The following is a 23,319-nucleotide window of genomic DNA, read 5'->3' on the forward strand; positions in this document are numbered from 1 at the left end:
CTGTACTAACTACCAAGCTATTGTTGGGTGGATGTGCAGCTGGCTTGCTCTCTCTCTCATACCCATTGAAAGACTATTAGACATGGATATACTTAGGCTTACAGTTTTCTTGGTGAGCCTAGGCCCACCATCCCCATACATAAGAAATAAACTCATCTCCAACAGGATGTTCCTTAGACACATTTGGCACTGGGGCTGGGATTGGGATCAGGATCTCAGGGTGATGACAGTGCAGGACTGGGGCCTGGGCCAGAGCTGCAATCTGCTCCCTGCACACCCCTGCGATGGGAACCAGTTCCACATGCAGGGGCATGTGGGGAACAGATTGGGGCTCTGCCCCAGGCTCCAGCCCCATGCTGTCACCACCCTATGATCCCAAGGTTTCCATGGAAACTGGCTAGGACCCACGTGGGCAGGGCACATGGCTGGGCAGATGGGATGGGGCTGTGCATGGGTGGGAAGGGTGGGGCCAGGATCTTGAGGCTGTGACAGCACAGGGGCAGGGCCCAGGGCAGAGCTGTGATCCACTCCCTGCATGCCCCTGCACATGGAACTGCCACCCCATGCAGGGGCATGTGGACAGCGGATTGTGGCTCTACCACAGATCCTGGCCCCGTGCTGTCATCGCCCAGGTATGCCAGCCTTGCCTATGTGTCCCACTTCTGAACATCACTCCCTACCCACCCCATCTGCCTAGTCACATGGCCTGCCTGCACAAGTCCCCTGGAGACCCCAGAATTATGGGGCGGTGACAGTGTGGGGCTGGGCCACTGTGCTGCCTCAGCCTGACTGCATGCCTGATGGTGGTAGGACCAGCTGCATGTGCCATGGGCTGGGCTGCCCCCCCACATGTGGGCTGAGCAGGGCCAAGGGACCTGCAACAGGCCAGACAAAATTCCTTCACAGGCTGGATGTGGCCCGTGGGCTATACTTTGCCCACCCCTGATCTTGGGTAATATATCCCTTATTCATTACCCTCCCTGGCATCCACAATGATTGGTTTACAGATGCCAGAGGAAACATCTCCAACCATTCTGTTCAACAGCTATTAATAGATAGGGGAGTGGGACGCAATTCACTGCCCATTTACCTCCTCCAGTACCTTTGGCCCTTAGTCGTGCCTTGAAACTTCATGCATCATAGCCCTCCATATCTGAGGCAGGATTCCCTGCCAGGAATGTGCACATTTTATTAAACAATGCAATTTAAATTAGCATAGACCTTCACTAAAACACCTTACCATACATGCTGATAACATTAAGTTCCCTGGTGATTCATGCACTAGAGTTTATCAAACAGATAAAATAAAGCTTGTATTTTAGTAATATAAATATAGTATAAATAAAATATAATGATGTGATAGCCACTCCACTGACATCACTTATTGAGAAAGCTATTTCAACTGAAAGCAGTTTTTCCTTGGGATGCCAAGATGCCTTACAAGAAAAAGCCTTGCTTCCAATACACAAATAATCATAATTAACCAAGGACAGATGCTGCACTCTTTATCACACTCAGATTCCCACTGAGTTTGGTGTGCAAGGAATGCAGGACACAGCTCTAACTCACAGAGAAATTATCATACCAAGAAACAACCACTTGGATGTATTAATCCTATCTTGAGATGATAAACTACAGACTGTATTTTAACCACTAAGCACACTTAGAAAGGAATGGCTGTATCCCCTCTTTCCACAGATTTCCAAGCTATCACTTAACTATTTTTCTATCCGTGTGGACATTCCACTCCAGAATAAGAGTGCCTTTATTCCAGAACAGTACATCTACTTAGGGAGTTATGCCAGCATAGGTATTGCAGTTTAATTATCGTATTGCACTATAGCTATGCAGCTCAATTGCCCCATACAGCCAAGTTTGTATTTGTCCTTCAAATACTTACCAATATATAGTAGTAGACCACAGAGCCAAATCCATAGGTCCTTACTCATACGTTAACCAACAGCAGCTTCAAACTTTGGCCTTTGCCTTGTACAGAGTTGTCCAACTCAAAGCCGGCAGGCTGCATGCAGCTCACAAGGGGTCAACTTGCAGCCTGCAGGAGTACAAGCAGACACTGCTCTCCTTATTTCTCTGGCTGCTGCTAATGGGGTCTCTGAGCTCCCTCTCCCACCTTCAGCTTCTGCTTCCTGCCCCTACCCCTAGAGGTGGAGTGGCCTGCAGGGCCTGTAGGATGCTGGGGATCTGCAAAGTATGGCCCATGTGATGTGTGGCCCCAAGGTGCTCAGAGGTTAGACAGTTCTAAGCTAGTATATTTACAGCATTCTTTTGCTCCTTGTATCTTTTCTTTGTTCCCAGACTTGGTTGTTTGCCTTCAGACTTGTTTTGTACTAACATAGTTTTAATAAGCCAAACTAATCACAACTAACCCTGTATGGTCTCGGTATATCTCCTGCTCCCCACCTTCCCACAGTCCACTCACTTCTGTACTCAGTGTCATGCCACCAGCCCTTTATCTGTCATGTCACCCTGATGTCACAATGTCACAATCTGGCACCAGTTGCACTGGAAGGAAAGGCAAAGAGAAGAGATGAAGAGGAGGAAGTAGAGAGACCAGGCGGAGAAGAGGAACTGCTGCCTCTGAAGTTGCTAAGCCTCTAATTGATAAGTTCTTCTCAGGTACTAATTCTCCATGTATTAAGTCCTGTTTCTAATTGTTTCTTTTTCCTATGTAACAATGCAAAATGTGTGTCTTTTAATCCATTTGTCTTCTGTATCTGTTGTAACTTACATGCTTTCATTTCTGAGATGTGGTTTCTCACGTGTCATTACCATTGGCAATGTAGCAGGAGAGCAGGAAATGTAGAAATGAATGTATATACTGCACTACACATGCAGTAGGAGGGTATCACTGTATGACTGCACCATTCCGCAGTGAAGTGTTCAGAGTGGCCTTAATAGTGCAGTCCCTTGAGCAAGGCAATTTTTCTTGGGTGCAAGCAAGACATATAATTAGAAAAGAGAACTCATTGCTTGTAATGAAGGAACAATCAAATCACCATTAGAGGGAAATTAACTGTATTTATCTATAATCCATGGCCCTTATTGGTGCCTCATGGTTGAAAACTGACAGGAGGCTAAAACTTGAAAACCTCAGTGACTTTTGCCACTTCTGCTCTTTCACGCATAACTGGGCCTTTTATTATCTTTTGGCAAGTTGCATATAACTAACTTAGAGCTAGTTGCATATAGCTAAGAAAAAGTCATTATAAGACTCTTTGTTTTGTCCCCAAGTAAAGGCACAATTTGTGTGAAACTTTTGGCTTTATGTTCACATCTTCCTGCTTCCAAGTCACTTGTGTTGGAGCAGAACCAAAAAAACAAGGATCTGGGATCTCCAGACACCTTGTCACTAGCCCCATATGAGGAATTATTTTCCTGTTGTTCTCTCATGGCCAGCACTGGTGCTCCACAGTCCCCTGTGATGGCACTTACAGAGAGCACAGGACAAGCTGATATGCTCAACATAGCATTAACTTGCCTGTGTTTTTATACAGACAGGAGAAGGAGAAGGACAGAGTTTTATATCTAATCCTGGTCCTCTCTTCCTCACAACCTGTACAGAGGAAAGGGACGGCTACATGTCACGAAGGGGTAAACATCCCACATGATAACCGTATCCCCACTCTCTGTGACTTTTTCTCACTGTTTTGCTTGAGGAAGCAGAGCAAACTGGATACATTCTGCCAAGAAATATCATGTCACTTGGAGCAGGGGGTAAATTTAACCTTATTATTAGCTCTTATAAGGATGTTGGAAGAAGAATCTCAGATTCAAGGTGGGGAATTTTAAGGCACCCTGCAATGACACTCACCCCAACTGCAAAATCAAATGTTTAGCACAACCCAAATCAAACTGATCCTACCCATTATGCTTTTCAATATGTGTCCCTCAGCAGTGCAACATAACCTATACAAACAGAGCTCAGTCAGATCTAGCATCTCTCACCTGCACTCAGCTCCCCACTAACATCACAAAAGCGTAATAGACATATAGTGGACACATGGTAGACCCTGCAGCATGCCCTAAATATCAGCAGACTTGAGCCACTGGTTACCAAGGCTGACACTGCTGCTAATGCCTTCTCTTGGATATTTAGTTTGAATACAAACTGGAGCTATGGCTATATCACCAGGGTAAAAGGCACTTGAATAGCTAGGTCCCAAGCCAGTTAAAACTTTATAGAACAAGACCAACATCTTAAATTGAGCAGAATGCTGAGAGGCCACCAATGCTGATCAAACATTGCTGGTGTCAAATGCTGCTAATTAGATGCACTGCTTAACAAATTAACTTCCTCTTTTCATTTCCACATTGAGTTAAATTGCAGTGTGGTCTCAAGGGAGCAAAGGCACCAATAATGGTAGCTAAGTTTTGATCTGAAATAAATAGTTATATTCTCCTTGCTTGTTTGAGATTGAAGAGAACTTTGTTGATCTGTTACCATATGATCATCTAACAGCAGCTGGGGATATAACAAAGCCCCCCATGGGTCACTGTAATTACATGCGGCAGGCATACACCCTCCAATTACAGGGTCAAATATTCCAGTGGCTAGATCTTTTGGTTCCTTTTCTCAGCCTGTTAATATAATCTCTGTCTTATCCACACTGAGCTGCAGGTGATCAGTTGTCAGACATCCATCAAGCTCAAACTAGCGCTGTGTAAGATATTCAGCACCATTGGCTCAATAGGTTAAGATACTAGAAGCAGTGCAAGCTGGACCCACTATAGTTGCTTATCATTTTAGGCTGAAGTTTTGTATCCTAGGTGTCTGCCCCAGGTTGAATGTTCCTGGAAAGTTTCAGCTAAAATGCTTTCGCGATTTCTCAGAATGAGCTTTAGAAATAATACCTGTTTTTGCAATCTTTTCATTAAAAAACTATAGTACCTCAATGAATCTGAGCGGGTCCTTGAAAGCTGGCGGACAGCACCCAGGTTCAGGCCAAGGGAGGTGTCTTTCACTATACTGGTGAAAATCTGCCCAAATACAGGAAAATTCTGAGCCTATGGAAAATCTCTGTTTGCACATGCTTGGTGTAAAGCACTTGTGAGTGCATGGCAACTAAATGCTCTAAGATAGGGATCAGCAACCTATGGCCTGGAGGTCATATCTGGCTCTAAGCAAGGCTGGGTCCACTCCAGATAGTCCAAGCTAGCCTGATTGATTGGGTGGTATATAGCTGTGCCAGGCCACCTATCCCTTCTCAGTGTCCTGCTCAGCAGCCTTCCCTGCTCCTCTCTCCTGCTGGTGCTTCCCTTACTGCAGAGAGGCCAGGTGGCTTGAACTCTGGAGGGAAGAGATTTGCAAGATCACCAACTCTTGGTCCCATCTGTACTGAGTGAACAGCATGCTCCACCCCTCAGCACTGCTCTGGCAAGCCCAGACTGCGAGACCATCTACCACAGGGCAACTGAGCATTGTTTTCTTGCAACTGTCCCTTCTGACTTCAGGGGCACAACTGTGGCACTGGAACAGGGGGAAAAGAACCTGTCTCTGCTGTGTCTTCCACTCTCCACCTGCCAGAGTCCAGGTAGTGTGGAGAAGAGGATGTAACCTGACTCCAGTCCAGAGGGGTCAGGACCAGGATAGGGAGGAACTTCAGGAGCAGGAACCAGAAGAGGGGGCAGAAAGAGGCAAAGACTGAAGATAGGTAGGAGTCAGGATGAGGAAAGACAGGACTAAGGGGAAAAAGGCAGAGACAAGAAGAGGGCAGGGAGAGGCAGGGCAAGAAGGTCTGTAATCAGTACAGCACATTTCCATAAAGAGCCTGACATTAAACTCATTGCTCCCTTCCTGTCTAGCAAAGAGATGTGAAACCCAGATGCAAAGTGTGTTTCTCCATCCTCTCTAGAGGTAGGGGTACACAAAAAATACTAGCTTTCTACTGCTACATGTGACTGGATTAGCTCAAGTAGCAGAATGTTGTGCTGTGGATCTAATGGTCCCAACCTATTGAAACTTCATGCGGAGCAGGAATATAGTCAGCTGTGATGACATTTTTGGTTTTGGTTTTTTAAAGATAGGAAATTCTATATTAAAAATTAAGTTAAAAGAAATGTAAGGACCCAAACTGAAGCACTTTGGAAGTTAGGAAGTTCCATTATTAAGATGTCCTAGGCAACCTGGAGTTGGTGTGCTCAGGTGTATCCCTTAGGATACAGTCTTTAATTACATGACTGAATACTAATTTTTCCACAGGAGCCCTTCCCCATTCATTGTACCAGACAGGCAATGGAGTTGTGAGTTTAAGGAGGTAGATGCTTGCAGGCCCCCTGCCCCATTTGTTCCTGAAGTTAGAAAGGTATGAGGCAGGGAAGTACAGAAAGACAAAGGGTGATATCATAAGGTGGAAACAGATGTTGCCTTTAGTCATCTTTGCGCTGCCATAAAATGTTTTGTGGCAGCACAAATCAAGAGCAAATAGATGTCCATACCTTTCTTCATGCCATAATGTGGCTATGACAAAAGGTAGCAATAAATTGTGCCAGTTTATTGCAATGGGTGTCTATTTGCTTTATGTTAGGAGAGCACAGGCAGCTGAAGCTGCCTGCACTCTGCCACCAATTTGGACAGGCATACCTGGGGTTTGAGAGGCACAGTCCTCCACACCCAGGAATTCCTGTATAGGATCAGGCCCCTCAGGCTCTGGGAACACCTACCCAGCTTTCCCCACTTCTAAAGTTGTGCCCTAGCAATCACCAGAGCACATCTCTGGAAGCAACGGAAGTCAGGGTTCCCTGCTTCCAGACTCACTCTGGAGATTGCCAGGGGCATGTGTCTGCAAGCAGGGAAACCTGACTTCCCCTCCTTCCAGAAACACACCACAGATATCCTGGGGTCACAACTCCGGAATCAGGAAAGCCAAAACACTCTGGTCTGGTCCTGGGGTTGGCAGTCCCAGCCCCAGGACTACACAGGAGTTGTCCAGCTTTCCCACTCCAGAGATGTGCCCCCAGTATCTCCCAGGGCATGTCTCTAAAAAAGGGAAAAGCTGGGGTTCTCTGCTTGAAGAGACACATCCCTGGCAATCTGCAGGAAACCTAGAGATTGATGGGGACCTTGTTTCTGGAAGCAGAAACCATATTGCCTGTTGTCCTGAACACACAGGACATATGTTTTGGCCAATGAAGCAGATCAGCTGAGCCAGGAGACATCCTGACACCTGATCCACTTCATTTGGCGACATCTGTTTCTAGCCATAGATAAAGCAATTGAATGGCGCCCTTGGGCAGTTGTTTTCAAACTTTTGATGTCACAGAACCCTTCCATATCACATCTTTTGCAGCGGAACCCCTACCCCAGCTCCGCAGCCTGTGTGAGCTGACATGGAAGCAGGCAACCTGGCCCGGCAGTGGTGTCTGACCCTACCAGCTCACTCTGCCGTTACCTCCAGTCTCTTTGTAGAACCTCTGATGACCTGTAACAAACCCTAGGGTTCTGCAGAGCACAGACTGAAAACCACTGTCCTTGGGGACCCAACAAGCTCCCTAGCTTTTCTTTTAGGTGATTTATATACTGCCCTCTGATAGAGTTCATATAGAATTCTAGGCAAGTGGCATAAACCAGAACTGTAACAGCTCATTTTCTGTGGCTTCAATGGGAGACATCTGGAATACAATTTGCAGAAGTGCTAAGCCTCACAGCTGTGACTGAAGTCAGCAGAAGCTGGATAGTGAACAAAAATGGTGCTATAAAACACTGGAATCCTCAAATTTGGCACCCAATCATGTTGACACTTTTTACTTTTCTGGTGGCTTCTAGCCTGAAACATTATTTTGTTAAAAATAATTCTTACCATGCTTCACAAGGGCATTGTAAAGATACATTTAGTATTGTCTGTGAGAACCAAGATACTCTGATGCAGCATCTTTGAAAAGCTTGTAAGGAAATTTACAAATCTGTTTTCAGTGGAGAGTTTGGATGGTGCACAGTAAACAGTGCAGAAAACTGCAGGTTGTGCAATAAGGTTAAAAAGAAATACTGAATTTTTATTCCTGTTCCTAATCTTGAATTCCATCTAGAAATCTCCTGGGTCATCAGATCCAGTCCCTAGCTACCACAAGCAACCACATCACACAATCCCTTTCATAAGTTCCATCTTAAAAGCAGTTGTGATTTTTTCTGCCCTAATACTCCTATTAGGCTATTCTAAAACTTCACTGTTCTGTTCAGAAACCTGATTTCCAGCCTAAATTGATTAATGACCACTTCATACCAGTTTGTCTTTGTGCCCTGCTGTCCTGTAGTTTAAGTAGTTCTTTTCTGTCCCTGGTGTTTGCCTTCCTGATGTGTTCAGAACAATTATTTCCCTGCTAAGCCTTTGTTTTGCTAGGATAAACAAGCTAAGTACTTGTTAGTTTCCTTTTGTGTAGGCAACACATTTAGTGAGGGCTATTCCTCCTGTGCACTATGGGTAGAAATAGAGAGAGTATATGCTCATCATGTTGGTAAAACTGTCTTGTAATGCAGACATACAAGGGGACTGAGTTATTCCAAATGGGCCATGTTAAGACTTGGGCCTAATTTCAAATAGCTAATCTTCAATCTTAGCTCAAATACTAGATCAAGAATATCACATGATGAACAATACAATCTTTGGGAACTTCAAAACCTCTCTAGTGAAGAATTCTGTCAGCTTATGCAGCAACTTTGCAAAGCACTGACCAGGGTAATTAGCCCCTGGGCCTGCAAGCATGTATTTGCACCACCCTGGTGTAGATTAGAAGCCCTCCTTTATTTTGAATAAGATGATAAAGCATAACTACATTGTCTCATTACCTCTCCCTCTTAGGATCATGCTATACCAAATGCCTGTCTAGAATCAACTGTAAGAAGGTAGATTTGCATCTTATAGACTAACCAAAGAAAGATATGTCTATATAGACATAGCTCTTTGGTTAGTCTATAAGGACATGTTCAGAAGTTGCTTTTTTACCATTTAAAGAGCTTTACTGTTGTGACTTAACAGCAGTGCATGGTTTTACAGCACTTTAAAAATGGGCAGAGCCCTTTAAATTAACCCTTGTTAAATGAGATATTAAATTTGAAGCACAGTATTTTACAGCACTTTAGCAACCTACAGGGCTTTAAATAACTTCTGTACTCTGGTCAAATTTCTGACTAGTGGAGAAGCCCCAGGAAGCTCAGAGCCCCACCTCCCTCTGCTATAAAAAGTGCTTTAAATTAAAACCTGTATGTAGCACTTCTGTACACACCCTAAGGTACAAATCTAGCCTGCTTTCTACTTGACTTCAGGCTAACATAGATAACTGTTTCTAGAACCAGCTATGCCAAAGCAGGTCCATCAGGGACACCCAGTTGTATTTTATAACATGTATGCAAGACTGGGGGCATGAGCTGCCATAATTAAATTATGGACGGATGACACTTTATTACTCTTGACTTAAGTGCATGAGCCTGAAATTCCAATCTTTATCTACTGATCCTGGCAACCTCTTGAATATTAATTCCAAGTAAAACCCATAGAATAAAGATTAAAGATTTTGATTCTTACTCAAGCCAAATGCAGGACTTCTTTCTGCCCTGTCTTCCCTAGCCCATTACCACTGGGATCAAAGAACCCTAAATCAATACAACCAGGCCCTCTGTCACCCATCCTCTTTATCCCCAGTGCACAGTAAATGTTGCTCTATCTTCTTGGCCATCCTAGAACAGCCTCTGAAGGAATTCAGCTGAGGTAGTTCAAAGTTAAAGGCTCTTCTGGCCTAGTAATTCCTGTCTCCTAGTCAGCAGATAGAAAATAACTCTTCCAATTCCTGTCATTATGTAAGAATGGAAGAATTTCTCCCATCCCTTTTCCAGCCTTTCGTAATCTTGACCTGCAGGAAACCTCTCTCCCTCCAGACAGACTCCATGAACAGGGCCAAACTCCATCCATCCTGACTATCTCACCCTCCCCACAAGCTGGTGTTTTAACTAATAGCATCATCCCTGTACTACCTGAAATGGGATGACTGCTGGCCCAGCCTGGCACTTAGAGCACAGTCTGCTTGTCTCCATTTACTGTGTGGGTCTCTTCCCTTGCTCAAAGGAGAAGGATAAACCTATCCACATAAGTCTCATCCTTCCTAAAACACCTGAAAGACCTAAACAGCTCCACTCAGTCTTGCCCAGAGCTGCCACATGCCAGAGTGGGGCCAGGATCTAAAGAGGGTGAGGTTCCTTATTGCTACGTGGAATCTGTCAGTGGGCGGGCTAGGCTTCAGAGAGACCTAGACAAATTGGAATATTGGACTAAAATAAATTTCACAAAGTCCAATAAGGACAAATGCCTAGTCCTGCACTTAGGATGGAAAAATCCCATGCACTGGTACAGGCTGGGGGCTGACTGGGTGGGCAGCAGCTCTGCAGAAAGGACCTGGGGTTACAGTGAACAATAAGCTGAATATGAGCCAGCAGTGTGCCCTTGTTGCCAAGAAGGCTAATGGCATAGTCGGCTGCATTAGTAGGCGTGTTTCCATTAGGTCAAAGGAAGTGATTATTCCCCTGTATTCAGCACTGGTGAGGCCACATCTGGAGCAGTGTTCAGTTTTGGGCCCCTCACTACAGAAACGATGTGGACAAATTGGAAAGAGTCTAGTGGGGGGCAACAAAAATGGTGAGGGGCCTGGGGCACATAACTTCTGAGGAGAGGCTGAGGGAACTGGGTTTATTTAGTCTGCAGAAGAGTTAATAGTTTATAAATATGGGGCGGATTTAATAGCAGCCTTCAACTACCTGAAGGAGGGTTTCCAAAGGTGATACAGCTGGACTGCTCTCAGTGGTGGCAGATGACAGAACAAGGAGCAATGGTCTCAAGTTGCAGCAAGGGAAGTTTAGGTTAGATGTCAGGATGAATTTTCTCATGAGGAAGCACTGGAACGGGTTCTCCAGCAAGGTGGTGGAGTCTCCATCCTTGGTGGTTTTGAAGACCTGGCTTGACAAAGCCTTGCCTGGGATGAGACAGTTGGGGCTGGCCCTGCACTAGACCAACATTTATCAGCCTGGTCCCAGGAATATGTGAAAGGGTCAGGAACAATTTTTAAAAAATGGATCAAAAATGGATTCTCCTTCAAAAACGTGGGAAACTGCGGCGTTTCTCTGGCAGAGCTCCAGCTGCAAGAAGCTGCTTGTGGTCCCCCTGCCCCACACACTGGGGGGCTCAGGTCGGCACTGCCCATCGCTGTTTGCCAATGGGTCCTGGTACAAAAAATGTGGAGAACGGCTGGTCTCTTCCAGCCCAAATTATGACTCCGTAACCGCTCCTGCCCACCCTTTCCCGCTGTGCGCCCAGTACCCACCCTGCCGGAGCCGACCTCCCTGTGCTGCACCCTGCACCCCCCGCGCATGCGCACCACCCTGCCGCAGCACGAGCTGCCCCCGGCCGCGCCCCCGCCCGTCTCGTGCCGCGACCCGCGCCGGCTGCCAGGGAGGCGGGGGGGGGTTGTAGCAGCATCACCATGGCGACAGTGACGTCAGCTCACCCTGGATCTCATTGGAGGAAACCCCGTGGCCCCAGCCGCAGCCCACGGGCCAACCGAGCTTGCGCCCGGCCTGTGCCCGCCCCCGCCGCGGCGCGCTACACTCCGATTGGCCGGCCTAGCCTCGGGGGGGCGGGGTCCGAGTCGGAGCCGGCGCTCCCATTGGCCGCGCCGGAGCGGCGCTGGTAGCGGGGAGGCTAGTTCGTGCCAACGCCCTTTAGCGCTGGCTCCTGCCTGAGACGGGAGCGGCTCTTTCTCTCTGCCACCGCCCGAGCGCAGCACAGCGCGGCCCGCCCGCCCGCTCCTGGCGCCAGCCGGCCCGGCTCCGCGCAGCCGCTCCAGGTGAGCCCGGGCCGGCCCGACCCGGCCGTTGGGAGCGGGAGCGCCCCCCTTCCCCTCCCCCTCGCGCCGCGCCCTCCATTTTGTGCTGCGCGTGCGGAGTCCCCGGGGCCGCGGGCGCGGGAGCTGCCTCCACGCCGCCATTTCGCGCTGACTCGGGGTCTTCCCCCATGTCCCCTCGGGGGGCGGGGGGGCGGTCGAGCCCGCGCCATGCGGGTACACGCGGCGGGAGAGGGAGGGGCCCGGCTTCCCGCCCCGCCTAACCCGCGCCTCCCCCCGCAGGTGCTGAGGCGCGTTGTCCCGCGGACGGTGTCGTAGCTGAGGCCCCTTCGCCCCTGCCCACCCACCTATCCACCCGCCCGCCACCATGGACAAGACCGACTTGATCCAGAAAGCCAAGCTGGCCGAGCAGGCCGAGCGCTACGACGACATGGCCACCTGCATGAAGTCGGTGACCGAGCAGGGCGCCGAGCTGTCCAACGAGGAGCGCAACCTGCTGTCCGTGGCCTACAAGAATGTGGTGGGCGGGCGGCGCTCAGCCTGGAGGGTCATCTCCAGCATTGAGCAGAAGACAGACACCAGTGACAAAAAGATGCAGCTCATCAAGGACTATCGGGAGAAGGTGGAGGCTGAGCTCCGGTCCATCTGCACCACTGTGCTGGTGAGTCAGGGGCATCACTTGCTACCGGCTGGGGGAGGGGGGATCCAGGGAATGGGTGCCATGTGCCCCGCCTGAACAATGCAGCAAGCCTGTCAGGCCCAGGGGTGAAGTGTGAGGAGGGGAAATGAGCTGCATTGCACTGTGACACGTGTGTGGGGGGTGGTTTGTGAGAGCCACATGTGAGACACCAGATCAGGTAGTTCAGGGATCGCAGGGGGATTGGAGCTTAGGTGTGCCTGTGCCTTTGTATCGGTAATCTTCTGGGTGGGGAAAGGAAGATGGGGAAACTGTTCTCCTTCCCCTTTTGGTATGGGGTTGATAGTCTATGAGCACCCAGAAGGCTGGGTGTGGTACCTGAAGTGCTGCAGAGTGCTACATTGGCAGTTATGGAAAAGAGATGGAAAAGTAGAAGACTTAAATGAAGCATGACTGCTCTGTGGGGGGGGATCTTGAAGTAAAATACATGATACGTGGCGCACAGTTTCTTAGCTGAAGACAAATGCAAATCTGCAGAAAAGTGGCAGTGCAGGTATCCTCGTTGCATTGCTTTGTGTTCCATGGATGCAGTAATAGTGGAATAATGTGGAAGCTGAAAGTGTCTGGAGCCTATGAGAGGCTGTGCATGAGTGTACAGATGATGGGAATAGCTGCCTGGCTCCTTGAACAGTGCACTAGACTTTTTTTTCGATGGTGCTAATGTGCTGCAATGTGGTAGGGGCTGAATTTGTGTCAGCAGTGCGGAAGGTGCACCACCCTGTCGTACATGATCAGCGTAAGTTCTGGCTGCAGAAAACTAGATGTGTAATGCAGTTTAGAGTTTAGCAGATAACCTTGACCACTTCATTAGCACTAAAATAATAGCGGCTAGTGCTTGTAGGTATGTTAGGACAGGAAGAGGTGATTAGCAAATTCTTGGAAATGACCAAAAAAAATTACTATTTAATAAATGATTAACACTTCCTAAATAGTGCTAGGAGACCTATAAAGCTAACCATCTCAATAATAATTGAAAATCAAATTAAGTCAGGAGTTCCAGTTTGCTGACAAGGTGCCCCCTTTCTAGATTGTCCTGAAAATATCCATGTGCTTTAGTCTGCACTTCCTCTTAGACCAGTTTTAATTCAGGAAGAAAATTCTAATGCCACAAAGCATTCTTCAGATGCCAAGCTAATAGCTTCATCTTTTGCAATTATAGGCATAGTTAAACTTGTTAAATCTTTACCATATACATACATACATACATACATATAAATAAAAATATCAAAACTCATGTGAAGCATGGGTTTTGACTGATTCTTGTTTCATGTGACAGAATTCCAATCTGAATAGTGTTGTGTTGCCAACATTTGTACTACTAGGGTTCCTCTTGGTTTTTATCTTCCTTTCTGTGAACCGGTCTAGCTAGCCATCAGTTCCTTGGGACTTGTGCACACAACCATTTTTTCAGATTTCTTAAAATGTCCCTCATGCCTGCTTCTGTCAAACTGAATTCTCGAGAGGAGGTTATATGTGTTTTAAACTGTTTCAGTGTCCTAGTTGCTATGTCGTATTAACAGAAGACACTCTGCTGCTCTTAGGAGTTTGAGTTGCTCTAGAAGTGAGTAGCAGCGAGCCATTTTGGCCCTTGCAGGCTAAAATTACTCCAGTTTTGGCAACCGGTGACCAACAATTGGTGTAGCCACACTAATGAAACTCCTAATATGGGGAGGGAGGAACAATCTTACTTGCTGTGGCTGAGCTTACCCCACTATTGCTGCACTTTTTGTTTCTTGCTGCACTCAGCTGAGGCTTGGCTGGCAGCTGCCTGCTCTCACAGGGCCCATAAGACTGCAGGAAGTAGGGAAGACTGAAACCTATGAAGTGGCATGCTCTTCCTGTTCCACAATCAAAGATATGCATCTTCCTGCAGTGGGAGGGGGTGTCTGCTTTCTACTGCATGAACTGAAACTGCTGCTTTCCCTCCCAACACCATCTGCAGTCCCCATTCTGTTCCTCTTTCCCTTTCTTCTTGTCTGCCACTGCTCTGCTCCATGAGTCAGCAACAGAGAGATTGAAACTGTCATTGTAGAGAGAATTTTTTCCAGGGCTTACACTTTAAATAGAGCAGCAGCAAAACGTGCTCTCATGAGCTGCCCTCTGCAAACCAAAATTTTATTTTGTTTAGAAATAAATTCATCCATAGACTATTACCAGGGTAGGAATTGTAGCTAAATCTCAAATAGTAAAGTATCAGCACAATATTACTCTTCTAGTTGTTTCTTGATGTATAAAATGGTTAAGCAAAATCACTGCTGGCAATTAATGTGGAAAGGTTGCTTCTCAGTCTCCAGTGCTCTCATTTAACAAGGGTGGATATATGTTGGGTGGAGCATGTGGCTGCTGTTAGTCATGTTGCTAACAAACAGATTTAAAAAAAGACTTAAAAAAAAAAAAACCAGGCTTTTTTTTTTTTTTTTTTACTGTATGGCACAGCTTTCTGAAAATGAAGTTGTGAGATGTTCTATGAATCTGCACTTCAAAATACTTAGCAGGATTTCTAGATTGATTAATTGCTAACTAAAATGCCATGATAGTGGGCCTGCCATTCTTTCTGTTGTTGTTATTATTACTTTAAAGAGTGCTCCTGGATGACTTTGCAAAAATCTAGAACTCTTGGTTCAGATTATACCTTTTATACCAACTGAAAAATTGCAATAAATAAATAAATGTTTTTCTGCAAGCTTTTAGGCTCACACACCCTTCATCAGGCTCAGGCAAAGTTAAAGATGCTCTGTCTCTTGGCCATCCCAGAATGACCTAAGAAATTAAAGTTTATTTTCTACATACGGGGACTTTTTACCATCTTTAACTTTGCCTGAGCCTGATGAAGGGTGTGTGAGCCCGAAAGCTTGCAGAAAAAGAATTTGTTTTGTTTTGTTTTTTTGCAATTTCTCAGTTGGTTCAGAGATGATACCTTTTATTAAACCAAGAGTTCTAGATTTTTATTTATTTATTTATTTATTTTTTGCGTTTATTTTTGTCTCAGACCAACACGGTTACCAAATACATCCCTGGATGACTTTGAAAGATACTGTCCATCAGCTTTCCAGGTTTAAAATATAACTGATCCAGACACTTCCAGTACTGTGTAGCTGATGGCAAGGTTTAATTTAGAATTTAATTTTAATGTAATCTCTTCACAAGTCATTCACATGCATCAGAGGGATACATATGACCCTTTGGCTGGTTCCGGGTCATAAAAAGATGCAGTTTTATTGAGGTGAAGTTTAATTTGTAACAAGGTGGTCAGTATTTTATGGCAGTTTCCAAATTGTTACCCACAACTTTCAGTAAAGTACTGAAGTACTTACCTCTTCATTCAGTGTACTCAGAAAATAGAGAACAAAGTATGGCATTTTCAAAGGCACTTAAGTGATTAAGGAGCACAAATTCTAAATCACTTAAGTGCTTTGGAAAATCTCCCATGCCCATCATCTCTGGATTAGAAATGGAAATTTTAATCCAGTGTGTGTATCTCTTTTAAATCAAGATGTTTGAGGAATAAATAGAATTTAGTTTAACCTAAGTTTAAACTATTTCATTTTGGTAAATTAGCTCACAGTGTATACTAGTAACAGTCTTCCTATGCACTATAAAAATAAGTAGAGTAAAATTTAAATTGCATGCTGTGAGCTCTGGCATATGAGTGTTGCTTCGTCCTGTTGCCTAGTGGCTTCATGTTCTTCAAAAATGAAATTCCTTCCAACCATGCTGTTTTGTGCAGCAGAGCATAAATCACAATGGTTGCCAAAAACCTTCTGGTCATTTGGTGTCAGATTTGATTTACAGCTTCAGGATTTTTGGAAGTGTGTGTGGAAATCTTTATAGTACTACAGGCTTTCCCGTGATACCTTTTATCAACTGCAGGTTCTAAATATTTCAGCCTTTGAAGGACGTTATCAAATCTAAAATAGTTTAAAAGATTTTTTTCTCGTATGTAATTTTTTTTTTTGTATGTACTCTTTACTTTTTGCATTTGATTAACTCTTTGTGTGTGGTAAGTTTTGTTTCCAGTTTGTTTCGGCTTTTCAGCTAGCAAGAGGAAAGGGGGTTGGTTTGGTTAATTGGGTTTTTTTGAGGGTGAGGGGAGGAGGCTGTAAGTGAATGACAGCCTCAGGAAGGTGTAGTACCTCAGACTACAACTTGCTCCACTTATTTATGCATCCTGGTAAGTGCATAATTCACTTAATTGCCCAACACAGTGCTGGTCCCATTCTGTTAGCAGTTACTTATTTTGCAACTGCTGTGCAGGTAACTGGTGCTTGATAAACGCTGCTTAAATTTATAGGAACTCAGTTGGCCCCACTGTCTACTTTGTAAGGCTTCTGAAACGACTTTGGCAAAATCTAGTCAATTAAATTTCAGTGCTTCTATTAGATGTGTAAGGCCCTCCCAGAAACGAGGTGAGGAACTTTAATGTGGTATTAAAAGTACAGCCCAAACTGTTCTGTAGTTAATTAACATTATTTATATTGAGTTTGGTAAGCACACAGGCTTTGTTTAAGTACATAGCCTTGGAACTGAGAGAGAATTCTCTGCACTTTTTAGATATTTGAAAATAGCTACCTTTCAAGCTGATTGCATGCTTATGCTATTTGTCTATTACAATTTGCAAGACTGGTTAAATTTAACTTCTGTTAATCAGTCATGCAGTGAAGAACAGATACAGGCAGTCCTCAGACTTGTTGACACACAATTGGTTCCTGATAGCTGTGTCTTAAGTCGAAACATAATTCGAAACCAAGTTTCCCATAAGAACCAATATTATAAAAGGGGGATTGGTTCCTGAACCAAGGCCCAATACCCTATTTTCACCAAAAATAACCCAGAATTTTGTACTCCAATCAATTTTATAGATGAGTAATGTAGGTACATTCATGTATTTATATTGTAAATAGCAATCATTGATTTGGAAAGACGACTTTGAGGTGATTTGCTAGACTTTTTGACAAGCTCTTGGTTGGACTTTTTGAAGGGTTCTTGGCTAGAGACTTCTCAGAAGTCTTGTCTGCTTTCTTAAAGAAAGTGTCCAAGGAAGTTTGGACAGATGTTCTCCAGGGAAATGGGTGACGCAGCAAACTTGTTTGCTGGTGTGGCGTTGCATAGGATTAGGCATTGTGAAGTCGAAACTGGTGTCAAAGTTGAAACAGGGTGTCAACTTATAAAGGTTGTAAGTGTGAAATGTTGTAAGTCAAGGACTACCTATATATAGTTTTGCCTCTTCTTTTTCCCCTTTTTTTCTTTCTGTTCCCCAGCTTTCATCTGGTGCTGACGTTGCTTATGTGAAGACTGACCTGATTTCTAACCAGGTTAAAATGGTGGCTACTACCTCAGCCTCTTGTGGGCTAAGATAAATTATATTTTTGTTAGAGGCCATTATATAATTGTTAGAGGTCTGTTATAACCTTACTTATACTGCTTAATTAAATGCCCTGCAGTTCTCAGCAACAGAAGTACCCTGAGATGAGAGAGTATATAGGGTATGTCTAGATCACTTCAGTGGCTGTCCCAATACTGCTGCCAAGAAGCAAGCTTATGCTCCATATATGGTTGTCTTTATGCTGGTGCTGGGCACATTTGCCTGAGACCTGATATCCTTAGAGTATCATGGACCCTATGCCAAAAGCTACACAGCATTTTTCAGCAAGAACTATATGTAAGCAGTGGAACTAAGTGGGTGGGGTTTGTGTCTCCATGATGGTCTCGGGACAACCACAGAAGTGATGCCAACATATATATAGTGAACTAAGAATTTTAGGGCAGGGCCTATGGTACTGTACTTTATGCCTAGACATAACTGCTCTTGCAGGCTCTCACGTGCTTCTTTTCATCTTCATTTCTATCAGCCTTTGTTGTGAATCTTAATTACTCAAAGCAGATGTATTATGCAATATAATGAGTGGTAAGGAAGGAGGGAGAAAATGGGCAGACAAAAGAAAAGCAGGCTTCACCTCAACTGTTAGTACTGCAGTTTTTATATTGGGGCCAGTGTACTGTGTAAGTATTGGCACTTTCATTTACTTGATTACCAAACTAAAAATTATTTTGCAGTGTTGAGTCTGTATTTAGTCTTGGTTTCCAGGCTTTTGTTTTTAAGGCTTTTCTTGTTGTCCATTTCCCCACTTCACTCTGTAGATGAATGGGTTATTGTAATGGTACACTTCAGAACGTAGATTTCTAAGAATGACTGGAAAGTTTCTAGTCCTGATCTTGTATTAAAAAGCAAACAAACAACCTATCAAAGGTATTATGTTTCAGTGAAAATGAGTTGGGCACTGGATGTAATGGCATTTGGTATTGAATATTGGCATTTTTGGTTCCTGAAGTCTTACAGGACTGACAACAGCCTTACCATGCATATAATATACCTGGGGTTCTTTGAAGCCCTTTTCAAGGGTGCCACAGGATGGCATCCAATGTTAGCTCTGTTAGGTGTACAGGCATGTTTCACAGAACAAACCTAGAGATTTCAAACAAGAATCCATACTGTCAAAACCATCCTGACTTGTTGTGGTCTCTCTGGAGTTCTTTGCAAACAAAAAAATTGTTCTATTTTTCTGTAGTCTAAAAGTGAGTGAAAACTAAGCGCTGGCACTTTCCAAGGGGTGCCTCAGGCACCTTGATGCTAAAAAGCTTTTGAACCTCTGGAATAGATTTTCAACAGAAATCCTCATTTCACTTCTTCATAACAGATTCTTCAGTGAGTTTTATAAAGATGCTCTAACTTTTCTCTTGCTCAGAAATGATTTCTCTCTGTCTTATTTGGTCTGACTGAGCATTCTTTTTTCATTGGTGTGATTTAACTCCCTGGAAATTAAATTCTATGATGTCTAGACATAACTCGAAAACAAACACATCAGAAGACTTGAATTGTGTGTATGCTTGCATGTCAGTGGGAGGTCTGAAAAACTGTACTTATTTTCTAAATCAGAACAGTTACAATCTTTGCTAATTGTTGTATGACTTTCTTTTCAAAACTGCCAGGGTTACTTAAAAATTTGGCTGAAGAAATACTTAAATTAGGAAGGAAAAAAATGACCATCTATGAACAAAGCTCTCCATGGTAAGGTTGATACTTCTATTATAGGACTCATTTTTGGTTTCCTACCACTAGAATTCTTGAAACTTATCTCCATTTTGCTATTGGTTAACTTCGCCCAGTTATTCAAGCTTTTGGAGTACTGAACTCAGAAGAAGAAGAAGGATTTGTGATCCCATCTGAAATTTTCATTTCTGCTTGATCAGGGAAGTGTATTGGTAATGCATTTCGTTTTGCAGTTGAATATAAAGTTGGTCAAAAGAGAGCATTATATCTTAAACATTGGTCCAGTTTCTTTGCGGGATTTCTAGTCTGAGGAGCCTAAGTAAATTAACTGTGGAATTCCATGTTTTCCTTGAAGACCCAAATAGAACATTTTCAGATAGGAGAAATTTGTTGCTTCTGTGTTAGTCCCTAAACTTCAATCTTGTCCTGCAACCTCTGAGCTGATGGTTGGATTGAGCAAGGTTAAACTCTGGTAGTTGGAGCTTCACAGTTGTATGTGGTTCTAGAGGAACTACAAAAATGTCACAAGAACTAACATGAGGAGATATGTGGAATGTTATCTGGCTGCCCAAATTGAATTGAATATGTTGAAGTAGATTATTTCTGTGCATAGGGTAAGGGCACGTTATATCAGAAAAACATTTCAGTGCTTATGGTGTGTGTGTGTGTGCATAAAATAACACTTATGCATTACCACATCAGAAGTAGTTTGAGCATCTTGCGCTGCTGTATGCGGTTTCAAACTGAACCCCTAAATTTCTTGGGTAAAACATGATGGGCTTAGTGATGCCTAAGGAGCACAGCAGTTTTCTATTTTGAGGTTATTTGTGGGGGAGACAAATTTTAATGATCCTGACCTCTATGGAAATCCGAATTAATCTTGGTATAAAGTTGAGAAGAGAGCAAAGGATTACCTTTCTTTTGTGAGGAAAACAGGAAACTGATAAATGGGCCTCTGGCTTACCAGGAAATAGTCACTAGAAGGCCTGCCTGTACTCATGGCTTTGCTTCATAAAACCAGTCTCTCAAGGCTACTTAGAATTGGCAAAAGTGACATCTTGTTAAATCTGGTCATATGAAAGAACTGCAAAGTAAAAAGAGTTCTACCTATTTAGCTGAACCAGTATTAGGAGCCATGGCATAGACAAAATTATGGCTTCCAAAGCTTTGTGTACTATCATATTAAAGCAGCATTCTCAAAGTAGTAGGAATGTACCGATAAAGACTTTCTTGGCTAATATGAAGACCCAATTATTAATCGCCCATATTGGCTGATACTGATCCAATAGCCAATTTACAGGAATGTGGCCCAGCAGTGTGGAGAGCAGTTCCCTGCTGGTAAGCCGGTGGAGGGTGGGGCATGGGGGGAGTAGGGGAGAAGGCAGATCGAGGCCTCCCACAGTGAGGGAGGGGAAATGTGGCAGGGGCGGGCACGGTCCAGCCAGGGCAGTGAATGGGACCCTGGGGCCAGGAGCAGGATGGAGCTGTGGGTGATTCCTCTGGGGGTGGGGAGGAAGGGGTGACTCCCTGCCACTTGGTGCATAGTCAGGGGAGACATGGGGGGCATGTGTGTTTGCAAAGCTAGGGCAGGCTACCCACAGTGTCTTGGGGCCAGGAGCTGTGCAAATTTCTTCCCATTGGGGGTCTGTGGGCTCAGCTGTGTGGGGTGGCAGTGCTGAGGGGTGGCTATGGAGGTGGGGGGGGGCTATATAGCCCCCCAGAATCCCCCTAGCACCACCCCTGCTTGGGGCACTTTGTTCTGCTACATTTGCCTTTTGAAGCCCTAGTGCCCTGAGCGGAGGCAGCACTAGGGAGGCTTGGGGGACTATAGCCACCCCTCCCAGTGCCGGCCCAGCCCCCTGCTGGGAAGAAGCTGGTACAGCCCCGGGCCCTGAGCCCACAACAGGCAGCCTGCTTTCACCCCACATACAAATCTGATGGGGTGCACATGCCCTCCATGCCTCTGCCAGGCACGCACACAGTGGCAGAGAACCACCTCCTTTCCCACCCCTCCACACCCCCTGGACGAGCTGTCTGTGGCTCTATCCCCCAGAACTGGAGTCCTATTCACCACCTTGGTTGGGCAGGGCCTGCCCCTGCTTCACTCCTCCCTCACTGTGGGGGCCTCAATTTCCCGCTTACAGCCCCTCCCTCCCACAGACTTAGCAGCAGGTGGCTGTTCTCCAAGCTGCCGGGTTGCATTCTTGGCCATGTGCATGCTGCAGCTGCATACATACACATAGCATTTAACAGTGACATCAGCCAAAAAAAGCTGAGTGCCAGAAATGTTAATTTTCCTGTTATTGGTGCCAATCCGATATGTGACCAATATATTGGTGCACCTCTACAAAGTAGGCATTTAAACCAGATGGTTAAGTTGACAAGGGCAAATAAGCCTGATTATGAAATCCTTGCTTGGTCTGTGGTGCCCATCAGTTTATGCATCTTTAAGGCAATTGATAGACTGGGGAGAAAATTCTTCTTTGCATGAATGGTAACCAAAAAAAATCATTAGCATTTCAACAAATGGCATCTTGACTTTCATAGCTGATCACTTAAGTGAGCATAAATTGTCAAATATAGCTTCACAAAATGCCCTGACATATAACATAAATAATTTTTTTTTAAGATCTGTGTTGAAGAACTAATTTGAAATAAGTAGCTTTCAAGAATTAAACTAAACATTAATACTGGATATTTCCACAAAAGCACTCAATTAGGCCATTGAACCTTTTAAAATGGCATCACTGAGGCAGAACATAAATGTCCATACTGTATCAAAGGTTCAAATAGGTCAGGTATCCTGTGTCCAATATTGATCAATATACAGATCTTTTTCAGATGAGGGTAATAGGTTATTTATTTTTAATTATATTTTCTATTATAGTAGTTCCTTCAAAGACTCCTGTCTCATGTAATTGCATTTTTCATATGTGCAAATGCTTCCTCTTTTTGAATTCTTTGCTGTTGCTGTCAGTGGGACTTTCTGATCCTAACTCTGTATTGTGTAAAAGTGAATTCACCTTTGAGATATTGATGGTTGGCTAGTGGTAAATAGAAGTGTCATCTAGGTATTCCATATGCCCTGCATATGTCCACATTTGCTGAATACGTTGATCTAATCTAGTTCATATGGAAATCTGCCTTTTGCCTCATTTTCTGTACATCTTAACTTCCTTTTTTGTTGCCATAGATTTAGTGCATTGAGCTTTCAGCAATACTGATCTGAATTTTTCTAGCAATATTATTAGCTAGTGATACAGTGTTCAGATGCCTGTCTAATAAAGCTGATTTTTTTTTTCACAAACCAAGATGGTGTCTTCTGTGAGTTTTCCTCTAAATGAATGAATAATCCTTATTTCTTCAAGCGTTTTACTTAATCTACTTCTGTAAAGTTAAAGAGCCTGTTGCAGGATACTCTGTTCATAAAGGAACTGTGGATGAAGATTTCCATAGTGAATATAGAATCATTTTGTTATAATATCATGAAAGCAGTTTTTCTTTTCTTTTTTTTTCCAAATAAATTTAAGCCTGAAACATTCATACCCAAGGTTTGTAGATGACATTAACTTATGGTCTTCTAAAAACTCTTCTGAACTTCAGTTTAGACATTGTTTCAATAGTCCTTTCAAACTTGCTGGTATAATAAATTAATGACTAGAGGAGCCTTCCAAAAAAAGCTCTACCTACTGTAGAAAAAGACTGGAAATGGGTTGTCTACCATTTGAAGTCT

The 23,319-nt window shown here is 44.3% G+C and overlaps 1 protein-coding gene across 1 annotated transcript in view; it reads left to right on the forward strand.

Moving 5' to 3' along the window:
• The first annotated feature begins 11,683 nt into the window (after nucleotides 1-11,683).
• Nucleotides 11,684-23,319, forward strand: part of YWHAQ (tyrosine 3-monooxygenase/tryptophan 5-monooxygenase activation protein theta) — a 33,544-nt gene continuing 21,908 nt past the window's right edge. Inside the window, exons 1-2 of the mRNA XM_090032326.1 lie at nucleotides 11,684-11,844; nucleotides 12,124-12,502. Coding sequence (XP_089888452.1) covers nucleotides 12,209-12,502 — 294 coding nt within the window. The 5' untranslated portion in view covers nucleotides 11,684-11,844; nucleotides 12,124-12,208. The remainder of the gene's footprint in view (nucleotides 11,845-12,123; nucleotides 12,503-23,319) is intronic.

The sequence above is a fragment of the Crocodylus siamensis genome, chromosome 1, assembly GCF_052110815.1.
Source record: "Crocodylus siamensis isolate JL-2025a chromosome 1, ASM5211081v1, whole genome shotgun sequence".
NCBI lineage: Eukaryota > Metazoa > Chordata > Crocodylia > Crocodylidae > Crocodylus > Crocodylus siamensis.